The sequence below is a fragment of the Malaya genurostris genome, chromosome 1, assembly GCF_030247185.1.
Source record: "Malaya genurostris strain Urasoe2022 chromosome 1, Malgen_1.1, whole genome shotgun sequence".
NCBI lineage: Eukaryota > Metazoa > Arthropoda > Insecta > Diptera > Culicidae > Malaya > Malaya genurostris.
The window spans coordinates 21,738,887-21,751,375 of NC_080570.1; the positions used below are offsets into that span (position 1 = coordinate 21,738,887).

At 36.8% G+C, this 12,489-nt stretch overlaps 1 protein-coding gene across 1 annotated transcript in view; it reads left to right on the forward strand.

Moving 5' to 3' along the window:
* The window catches only part of LOC131434586 (calexcitin-1-like), a 109,559-nt gene extending 106,867 nt beyond the window's left edge, over positions 1 to 2,692 (forward strand). The window contains exon 7 of the mRNA XM_058601434.1: positions 2,116 to 2,692. Coding sequence (XP_058457417.1) covers positions 2,116 to 2,226 — 111 coding nt within the window. The 3' untranslated portion in view covers positions 2,227 to 2,692. The remainder of the gene's footprint in view (positions 1 to 2,115) is intronic.
* Positions 2,693 to 12,489: the final 9,797 nt, after the last annotated feature.

Genomic DNA, 12,489 nt, shown 5'->3' on the forward strand with positions numbered 1-12,489 from the left:
CAAATTAATCCTCGTTTCAGTCTTTTCGAAACTGAAAACTGACAGATACATCTTTTATTATTTATGTTTGGTCCTCTGCAGTGCATAAGTGTTGTAAGTTAGCACATTACTTTGCTCGTTTGGTAAGCAATCTGAGCCTGCGAATTGAAAATAATCCCAATCCTTGTTTGAGTCTTTTCAAAATGAGTAAACGACAGATACGTACTTCAACAATTATCTTTGCTCCAGCAAATTGTGCTCCTCGTTTAGCAAACAATCTGTGGTTGTGGATTGAAAATTACAAAAACTCGTTTAAATCTTTTTGAAACTATAAAAATGACAAATACATAATTTATAATTTATTTTTGGTCTTCTTCAATGCATAAATGAAGTAAAAAGCACATTACTTTGCTCGAGTGGCTAGCAATCTGAGGCAGCGGTTTGCGAAGCAAAAAAATATTATTAAAATCTTTTTGTAGCTAGTCAATAAAAGATACGTATTTAAACAGTAAACTTTGATCCTTTTCAGTGGGCAAATGCTGTTAAATTGAAAATTTTGCTCCTCATTTGTCAAGCAATCTGTGGCTGTGGATTGAAAAGAAAAACAACCCTTGCTTAAGTCTTTGGAAACTAGTAAATGACAGATACGTATTTCAACAGTTATCTTTGGTCTTCTTCAGTGAATAAATGCAGTAAAATAGCGAATTGTGCTCCTCGTTTGGCAAGCAATCCGTGGCTGCGGATTGAAAAGCAAAAAAACTCGTTTCAGTCTTTTCGAAACTAAAATATGACAGATACGTATTTTTTAACTTATTTTTGGTCCTCTTCAGTGCATAAACGACGTAAAATAGCACATCACTTTGCTCGTTTGGCAAGCAATCTGAACCTGCGAATTAAAAAGAAAACCAATACTCCTTTGAGTCTTTTTGAAACTAGTAAATGACAGATACGTATTTCAACAGCTATCTTTGGTCTTCTTCAGGGCTGTACAAAGTAATTTGTGTTCCTCGTTTGGCAAGCAATCTGCGGTTGAAAATCAAACCAATCCTCGTTTGAGTCTTTTCGCAACTAGTAAATGACAGATACGTATTTCAACAGTTATCTTTGATCTTCTTCACTGCATACATTCTGTGCAATAGTAAATTTTGTTCTTCGTTTAGCAAGCAATCTGTGGCTGCAGATTGAAAAGTAAAAAAAAATCTCATTTGATTTCTTGCGAAACTAGTAAATGACAGATACGTATTGCAACAATTATCTTTGGTCCTCTCCATACAAATGAGTTACACAGACTTACAAATATAGAACCATTAGATGTAATGTCACATAATATTATAAGCAAATTCCGACAAAAATCGATGCAATCTTCAATTGAATCGATTCGCTCTCTGTATTAGTTAGTAAGTTAGTATATAAGTTCCTTTTCCCCATTACACAATACAAGTAGGTTTAGAATTTTCCCTACACAAAAATCTCAGAATTGCGGAAGCAAATAATGTCCTCATGGTATTAACCAAATCATATATATATATATATATATATATATATATATATATATATATATATATATATATATATATATATATATATATATATATATATATATATATATATATATATATATATATATATATATATATATATATATATATATATATATATATATATATATATATATATATATATATATATATATATATATATATATATATATATATATATATATATATATATATATATATAATAGGGCTGAAAAGTCACCACTTGTGGCTGAACACCCAATTTAAATCTTAATAATTTAATTTTAACTCATATTCCAATAAATAGTTATTTTACAAAAAAAAATCTTTAGTCCTCTTCAGTGGATAAATTTTGTAAAATAGAAAATTTTGATCCTCGTTAGGCAAGCAATCTGTTATTGCGGATTGAAAAAACGATGCTTCGACAGTTTCAGGAACTATGAACCAGTAAATTTATCAACCGGGATTCAGAAATGATTAAAATTTGATTGCCACAAAAAAATGCCAACAGAGATGTGCCGCAGAAGAGTGTCTAGATTTTTTCGTATTCAACCTTTATTATCTTGTATTCGCTATATAGCAGGAACAGAACAAACTGATTGGACTGCATTTTTTTCAGGGTGCCGGCGAAGTCAACCGGGAGCAATTTGCCGTATTGTGGCGCGAGTACTTCTCTTCCGATGACGCGACTGCTCCGGGAAATTTCATTTTCGGCAAAATTGCCTTCTAAATCAAAATTTACTGCGCCTCAGTTATTACGATGCTCATCGAGATGAAATAAAAAAATAATAAGCAAAATAAAGGTAAATCAATAACAAATTTAACAGGCAGCGACGAAGATTGCGTGCACCAAAAAATAACAACAAATTTCGAATTAATGTTTTCTAATGGAGTGACAACCGAAAGGGACCGGTTAGCTGCGGATGAAAAGGGCTATCCGTTTCCTGCCAATTGCCGTTGTTTCTAATTACAGAAAAGAGTTTTATTATGTAGTAGCTTATCGTAGGATCACAACATGCCACCACAGGTCCAGTAAGCGATAGTAGGAAACAAAACAAAATCAAATAAATCTTTTCCAATCGCTCAAAAATGAAACGGCATGGACACGGAGCACGTTCAGCCCGATTGTACCCATTCCTGACAGAACACTTCTAATAATGCTATCATCGAATCAATAAATCTAGAGTGTGGTGTAACAGAGTGCTGTTTTACTTATACAGGTTTGAAAGAAACTGCCCCTATTTCACGCGAACCGGTGATGATTTAATGGATCCATCCAGAGGATGTAAACGATCCCTGTTTGAAAACAGTTAACGATACAGTGTACCAGTCAAAGTTGACTGAGTTGGGTATGAACAAAAAAAAAACATTTTCATCAACTTTGTCTGCCAAAAAACAATCGAGAGTTTTCGAAACTTCACGGAAGAGGAATCCCAGTAGGCGATGGCTCGAGCTTTCGTTTGTTTTTTTTTGTTTGTTTTTCGTTTCCTGTGCTTTCCTAAAAGTTTTATTAAATTCCTTGCATTTTGATGTGGAAATTGAATTTAAATCATCACGACTGTGAGTGGTGTTTTGGGTTTTGTGGTAATAGTTAAGCAAGGAGCCTTGGAAGAAATGCATTGGTGCTTTCCGAGATATGTTATACGAATGTAAACATCCTGTGTTGAGTTTTCGTTTTGATATCTGGATGAAAATTACAATTTATTGTGCAAACGATAGTCTCTCTATGTTTGGCAAATTTGGGAACAATCCTTGATTTCTCATGAAGTTTGTGTTTGACGAATTATAGCCAATCCGACCCGACCAAGTGTTTACTTTCAGTCTGAGGTATGTTTCCATCATTGTCTCAAAGTTTCCACATTTATCGGGCAGCTCTAGTCTCCAGCCATTTCTGCTATTCACCATCTATTCAAAGCACGGAATCTTCGTAGATCTTCCTTCATTTGGTTGATCATACGCCGTTTCCGTTGGTTGAAGTCGACAGCGCGCAGTATACCACTGTGACGACTGACTCGAATAATAAAATGAATAACAACGGACCAAGATTGCTTCCCTGGGGTACTCCGGACTAAGTTATGAAGCTTGATGATTTTGCTGGACCAAGCTTAACACGTAGAATTCTATCAGCTAAATAAGATCTCAACCAATTTGTAACACCCTCAGAAACTCCTAATTTTGATAATGTTGCTAATAGAATCCCATGGTCAATATAGTTGATAGTTGCGAATAAGGAGTGTATCGAAAATAAGCTATCCACATATTTTTCTTTCAAATTATGATAAAAACGATATTTTATTCAAACTAAAAATTGATCCTTTATTGTACGAGGTTAAACTTGAGCATAATAAAAACCGGATTTCACGGATTTTCGAACTTTTGATCGAACGCTCTTCATCAAGTTCCGGACAAGTGTTGCAACGAATTTTTTGGACGCTTGAGCCCAAATTTTTTTTGAACTCCTGCATGTTCCCAGCTGCCTTACAAGTACCTCTTCACGATTGCCCAAAAACGATCGATGGGTCGAAGCTGAGGGCAATTTGGTGGATTGATATTTTTCTCGACGAAATTTATACTCTTTTCCGCAAGCCAATTGAGAGTGGTTTTGGCATAGTGAGCCGACGCTATATCCGGCCAAAATAGTAGAGCTGCTGTGCTTTTTATATAAAGGCAGCAATCTTTTCTGGATAAGCTCTGATCGATAGATTTCTGCATTTATAGTTCCGGTAGTGCAACAAATTGTTGCTTCTTGTAGGTCTTCAGGTGATTTCGCCTCTTGATACGCTGGATCATTCCGACACTCGTTCCTGCTTTTTTGGCCAAATCACGTATTGATATTGGTTTGTTCTTTATGATTAGAGATACCACTTTCTGGTCCAGTTTCGGGTTGAAGAATCGGGTTTTCCGCCTCCTCCTGGTAGCTCATCCAAAGAATAGTTTTTCCCCAAACTTATTAATGGTGGTTTTAACACTGGCATGATGAATTTCAAACCGCTTCGCCAATTTTCGCATCCAGAACCACTTTCTTTTAAATACGCGATATTTTGAAAACGCAGAATTTCAACCGCACAAACGAATAAACAAACGAAAGCTGACTGCCAAACGCACAGCATGCTGTGATCTTAGCCTAAAAAACGTGCTTAATCCACCTAGCAGTGAGATGATACCTTTTTTACCTTTTTTATATATATATAAAAAATAGGTATAGAATTCGCTCAAACTATCGAAAAATTTTCCGAGGCCCGGAGGGCCGAATGTCATATACCAATCGATTCAGCTCGACGAACTGAGCAAATGTCTGTGTGTGTGTGTGTGTGTGTGTGTGTGTGTGTGTGTGTGTGTGTGTGTGTGTGTGTGTGTGTGTGTGTGAGTCTGTATGTGTGTTGTCAACTAAGAGGTCGAGATCTCAGAGATGGCTGGACCGATTTTGATCAAACTAGTCGCAAATGAAAGGTCTCCCCGTCACCCAGAACGCTATTGAATGGTTTTGAGATCGGATGTTTACTTTTTGAGTTATACGAAGTTTTAAGTCAAAATTTTCAGTTTTTTGACAGTATCTGTCACATTTGACCTTGAAAACAGAATATGTTTCCAGACTTAGATTTCGCTCGGTAATACCTATCTAACAAGCCATAGATTGTTAAAATCCGTCCATTTTTAACGGAGATATCGATATTTTTGTGTAAGCCTTATTCCAGTAGAAGGAATTTTGAGCGCTGTATGAAAAAGCAATGCTTGGGAGCAACATGAAACGCGATTTTTTATACTGTTACATATAATTGTTTCTAAGTACCAAAAAGACTGTGTACAGCATCCTTTTTTATGACAATTTGCCTCGGACCAATTTTAGCACGGTTCATTTTTGGCAACATAATCTTTCGAATTTGGCATATGTAAACCAGATGATACCAGCATTATCGAGTTGGAAGTAATTCCATAATTATATTGATTTGAACTATTTACAGCAATACATTCTGGAAGAACATGACTTCCATATACCATACGACTCAGTTCGTCGAAATCAGCAAATGCGTGTGTGACAAATAATTTCACTCAATTTTCTCGGAGATGGTTAAACCGTTTTCTACAAACTCAGATTCATATGAAACGTCGCATACTCCCAAACAAGGTTCCTGAATTACGTTTGGATCCGACTTCTGATTGCGGATGATATGTGAAACGAAATTAAAATAATGCAATTAATTTTTCTCGTAGATGGCTGAACCGATCTAAGATTCAAATGAAATCTAAGAATCATCTATGATTCAAATGAGAGGTCTTAAAATCCTATAAAACCTCCTACTTTTTAGTCAGATCCGACTTCTGGTTTAGAAAATGCAGGGCGATTAGTATAAAAATGTTCATTTCACATAAATTTATCAGGTTTATCGGGTTTGCAGATTTGGATAGTCGATTACCAAATAAATTTATTTCAGTTTGAGCGGTATTCGTTTTTGGATTCGGAATGTACCCCCAAATTTTAATTCGCACTACAATTTCTCAAAGATGTCTACACACTCCTCAGGTGAATTTAACTGATTTCGGCTACACCGATTTTAGAATTCCGGTTCCAGTATCGAATCGATTCTCAAAGCTCAATCATTTTCTCAAAGAAGACCAAATCGAACTTCAAAAACAAATATTACAGGACTTAAGGTCCCATACAAAATTGGTGAATTTTATCCGATTCTGGAATTACAGATGATGAGTTTATAAATTTCATGTAAATTGTTTGGCGTGATAATTTATGGCCATTCGAATCATTTTGGGCTATGCTAATTCCTGAATACCGGCTCTGGAAGTACCATAAATAATGACGAAAAACTCTAAAGTGGAACTTACTTCGACATCTCATGGAATGTTCAATCGATTGTCACACGCTAAGATTGAAATTCGATATGTTTTGCAGTTTCGGCATTACAGGGTAATGAGTGATTAAAATCTCAATTTGCCGTTTTAAACGACAATAATTAAAATATTGTCATGAGAACTAAAACACATAAGAATATCCATGCAAAAACACATGCGTATTGATAAAAAAAAGGTATCATCTCACTGCTAGGTGGATTAATCACGTTTTTTTTATCAATCCGCATGTGTTTTTTGCATGAATATTCTTCGGAGTTTCAGTTTTCATGTCATTATTCTACTGGCAATTTGAGATTTTAATCACTTATTACTCTATAATGTCGAAACTGCTAATCGGATCGAATTTGAATCTAAAAGTGTAACAATCGATTAAACATTCCATGTTATGTCGAAGTAATTTACACTTTAGAGTTTAGGGTAACTTAAGGTACTTCCAGAACCGGTATTCAGGAACCAGCTTAACCCAAACCGATTCGTATGGCCATATGACGAATAAATCACTATATTTTTGAGTCCAACTTTGAAGCTTTTCGGGATTGTCATCTTCTATATCGGTTTGAATTTTAAAAATTCATCATCCTATAATTCCAGAATCGGAAGTCAGAATTGGATAAAATTGGATTTTAAAACAAATCCAATTTTAACCTTTGAACTTTTATTCCTGAAATTCGATTTGCCTTTTTTTGAGAAAACGATTGAGCTTTGAGAAACGATTCGATACTGGACCCGGAATTCAAAGTTCGGTGTAGCCAAAGTCAGACAAATTCACCTGAGTAGCTGTTAGGTTTACATTTGTTTCAAAATGTTTGAAAATCAATGTAGACATCTTTGAGAAATCGTAGTGCGAATTAAATTTTTGGGTGCTTTTCGAAACGAAAACTGAATACAACCAAAAATGAAATAAGTTTATTTGGTTATCGACTATCCAAACCTGCTAACCCGATAAACCTGATTAATTTATGTGAAATAGACATTTTTATACAAATCACCCTGTATCTACGAAACCGGAAGTTGGATCTGAATGAAAAACAAGATTTTTTATAGAATCTTAAAACTTTTCATTTGAATCTTAGATCGGTTACGAGAATCTACGAGAAAAATGAGTTTAAACAGTTTTAATTTCGTTTCACATATCATCCTGTAGTTCCGGAATCAGAGGTCAGAACCAAACATAATTCAGGAATCTTGTTTGGGAGCATACAACTTTTCATATGAATCTGAGTTTGAAAAAAATTGAGTGAAATTATTTGTCACACACGCATTTGCTGATCTCGACGAACTGATTCGAATGGTATATGGGTTTTATGTTCTTCTAGCATTTATTGCTGTACGTAGTTTAAAACAATATAATTATGGAATTGCTTTCAACTCGAAAATTCGGCCATCATCTGGTTTACATATGGCATATTCGAACGATTATGTTGCCAAAAACGAACCGTCTTCTTGGTACTTAGAAACAATTGTAGGTAACAGTTTAAAAAATCGTGTTTTCGTTGCTTGCAAGCATTTCTTTGTCATACAGCGCTCAAAACTTCTACTACTGGAATAGTATATATATATTCTGTTTTCAAGGTCAATTGTGACAGATACTGTCAAAAAACTGAAAATTTTGACATAAAATTTCGTATAACTAAAAAAGTAAACATCCGAACTCAAAACCATTTAATAGGGTTCTGGGTGACGGGGAGACCTTTCATTTGCGACTAGTTTGATCAAAATCGGACCAGCCATCTCTGAGATCTCGACCTCTTAGTTGACAACACACACACACACACACACACACACACACACACACACACACACACACACACACACACACACACACACACACACACACACGGACATTTGCTCAGTTCGTCGAGCTGAATCGATTGGTATATGACATTCGGCCCTCCGGGCCTCGGAAAAATTTTCGAAAGTTTGAGCGAATTCTATACCTATTTTTTATATATATAAAAATAGATAAAACCATCACAAATACACATAACACAAATGTATGTGGATAGCTTATTTTCGATACACTCCTTAGGATTCGTAAGTTGAAAAAGTCCATACTATCCACTAATAACGAGGCAGCTCTCGGCAAAGTAACAGAGTTACTAGGTCGACATTCATCGTCTTCCTGGCTCCAGGATAATTTAGGCTAATTATAGTCGCAACATAGCAGGACCTTATCTGAACCATACCATTAGCGAGCTAATGCTAATTGATTCAATATGTGCATGCATTATATTAACATCATTGCTGATATCAGCAAACAGCTGCGTTGAGTTTATAGCTGCGTCAAGACCAGTCTCGATTAGTATGATCACATCAAGATTGCTTTCCAGTGTGTTGGAATAAAAATCGTCAGTTTTACTCGGCAATCCTCGAACATTTTGATAATATATCCATAGACCAAGGGGAGGACGCTTTGAACAATGTGCCAATCACACATTAACACAATGCGTTGGTGCATTTATCAATATTGGCACTTTCATTTTCATACAGTTGCACAGTTGCGGCACACAAAGAGCTCTGTTTTGACAATTGGCTGTTTCATGGAGCACAGCGTGGCACACTTATGTCGTTTTCGTTTTTAAATTGCACTACACTGGTGTAGCGAAAGCTGCACTGAAACCGTTCGTTTTTGCCAATTGCACTACACCAGTGCTACACTTTTTCTGCACCGATACCACTGGTGTAGCACTCATCAAAAGTTTGGTGTAGCTCTGTGCAATGGAATCGTCTATTGTAGCCAATGGTTACTGTTTATGTTTTCGTCATTTTTGTTCGTTTATTCATGCCTCAGTGTAGCACTGCACCGGTGTAGTGCAAATTAAAAACGAAAACGCCATTAGACTCACAGTACATCACGGGTGTTTTTAGAGGCACAATATAGTTTGTGTTAAGCGACTCTCCCCTTGCCATAGACCAATATGTTTACGTTTCGTCTTTGACTCATCAGTGCATAGCACTTCAAATTGAACTGCTTAATGCTAAACTTGGCAGTTCATTTTGAACCACTAAGTAGACGTAAAGTTTCGGCACGTCAGAATAGACATTGCATTTCGATGCAAAACAAAAGAAGTGCTCTGCAAATAACAGAAGCAGAGGGGGGAGCAGTGGTTCGCTATTCACGCTCCCGTCCATTGGTTCGGTGACACTATTGTTGGCGAAACGATCGTTATTGTTTATATTAGTCTGGAGCTCGGGTGGAACAACTGGTTTCGTTGAAGGGCAAGCTTCATAGCTGTTGATGGCTGTTGATCCGATGTACTGGGATTTTTTGGGATTGGTGTGGAGGGAGCGCTGTTGTCCTTTGGTGCAGACGCCATCTTGTCCAGTTTTTCACATGGCTTACCATAGCGAACAGCTTTTTGGCAATATTGACATGTGGCCATCTGATTGTCATAGGTAACAAGTGATTTGCATGGGATTCTTGTATCCTGACCGAAAATCACATAAGAAGGTATAGGCCTCTTCAAGCGCATGCGTAACAAACGTACGCCATTTAGAATACCGGGGAAAAAGTTCTTCCACTTTTCTTTTACGATGGAGAGAATCTCTCCGTACTGGGACATAGTATTGTGAATATAAGGATCGATGACGTTCGAGGGAAGATCATGCACACGCACTTCTATAGCACTATCTTCCATATACATATACTGGAATGTTGTACTCAATGTTTTCGTGCTCCACATAGTGCACATTATTATTGTCTTTTGCGAATTGAATTGCATCCAACTCTTTATAGAACTGGATATAAATAACATTATTTGTCTTATTGCATTGAAGTATATACACACGTTCAATGTCAAGATGCATTTGCTCCTTAAGCAAACCTTCAAGTTCTCGTATCGAAGGTCAAATTTTGCACTGTCTGAAGTCAACAATAATAGTATTCTTTTGTAGTGGCGGTAGCTTTTGTTCGTTTGGTTCACTCAATTCGAGGTCGTTCTATTCTTCACTACACAATACTATACTCGGTTTTTTTCCGCCCCGAACGTTAGCGGTTTTGTTTTATCGACTGACTTGGATGTGATGTGAAAGCGAACTGGTAATTCACTGGTATCGATAAAATGCAATATAAATATACTGTCCAGTGACGATGGGCTTAAAGTACAATATGATAATATTCACAATAAAAAAAATCGACGGATATGTCACGATTTAAAAAGAAAGCTTTTTATCAGGAACGAAGTAAGCGTTTATTATAAAATATAACATAAACAACACAATACAATATAGGTGGTTTCCTTGTCCGAGCTTCGAGAGTTAATGGACTAAATTGTGACGCAAAAAAGGAAGTTCTCTTGTTCTCAGTTGCAAATTGCTTGCCAAATCAGATTTTTTTTTCACGAACTTTTCAACAATATCGAAATATCATCTGTTAGGGACATCTTTTGAGAACCTCTCTTTCAAGCTCGTGTTTTTGGTCATTATGTTTCAGTATGAAAATCCGGTTCAGAAACATTGCCATTGAAACAAATCGGCTCAGGTGGCGCGTTCTAGGTTCAAAGATCTTTCAATTTTTGCGATTTGAAACTTTTAAATTTAACGTTTTTATGCAGTTGTCCATTTTTGCATCGATTTTAGTTAATAACTGAAAGAGGATATCTTCCAATTACATTTGATAGATAAATCAACACAACTCTTTGTTTTATTCATTGCTGTACTATTAGCAGCACGCTCACACACACACATTTCTAGACGTAGTTTTTTCATTGGCACAGTGCTATGCTAAAACTGTTTGAAGATTAGCACTAGGCACTGAGCTGGCACTCAAAGCGCATCAATTGGAACTTCTTCAACAGCCAACCGCTGTCGAACAGTATCTGACAGGCAATAAATTTGTCGAATACTTTGGCAGTTGCTCGGTACCTGTATTCTCAACAAGCGGTTCACAATCTGCTCTGGTTTCCAGCGGATGGAAGACCCGGCAGTATCAAGAAAAAAGAACTGAAAGTCAGTTGAATTCCCAAAATCTAAAATATATGAATTTTGGATTTCGCCTTAAAAAAAGGGCTGGCATTCGAGGGTTATAAATTATATTTTATCAACCAGTCGAACGACGAAACCGTTTGTGAATTTGCGATTGCGTTTCCTGATACTAGAAACAATTTCACTCAGCAAATCTACACACTCGGACTCGGCGGGAAAGATACCTCGAGTTTTCATCCCCGTGACCTACCGACAATTATTCATCCATTGAGAAACGTAAATTCGAGATCCCCCATTGTAAGCAAATGTCTAATATCTCCCTTTCCCATCAGGGACTTTCGAGAAGTAGTCCCAAAAATTCGTGGCGTTTGAACTTTCTCCGACGTAAATCTGCACATTTCGGGAGGCATCTTCATTGGCATAACTGGTCACGAGTGATTTGGAAAATTTGCCTTCCTACGGCTAGTTTTTCCTTTCCCGGTGAAGCGCAGCGGGTGTTGTGCAGGGCGTGAGTGGGGGGTGTAATTTACATTAAGTTTTTTTTGCCATACACCCAAACTTCCATTCACGAAGTATGGTTGCCTTTCCCAATGCAGAAAGGATATGCCTTCACTGTGCAAATCGAAAGTTGAATTTTGGCCCTTGAGGCCGAATGCCATATACCATTCGAATCAGTCCGTTGAGATCGCAAAATGTCTGTATGCGTTACGAAAATATGCTCTCCATTTTCTAGGAGAAGTTTGCACCGATTTCCCCAAGTAGAAGTTCATATCCGACTTCCAGTTCCGGAATTATAGGGAGATAATTCGTAGGATCCCCTTTGCTAGAACTAATTATGGGTATAACGAGCCTTTTGCCAGCATGTGCCGAATATTCAACCACTGTTCCAATTCATTCGACTTTAATCTAACATTTCGTCAACATTTGTCAAGAAATTGTTCCCAGGGTTATTATCTAATTAGTTTTGGTTAGTTTGGAAATACTATGTTTAAGTGAAATGTATCATTTGGATGATTGTAATCTGTTGGTGCAAAAAGAAGAGGAGGTTTTATGCCTGCTGGAGAGCAAGTTTGACAGAAACTAACTAACAGGAAACAGTCCCGATTTCCAATTCCGAAAGCACCAGCAATAGTGATAAATAGCTCTAGAATCGACCTTATGCCGATTTCTCAGAAACGGCTCAACCGACTTTCACAAACACAGA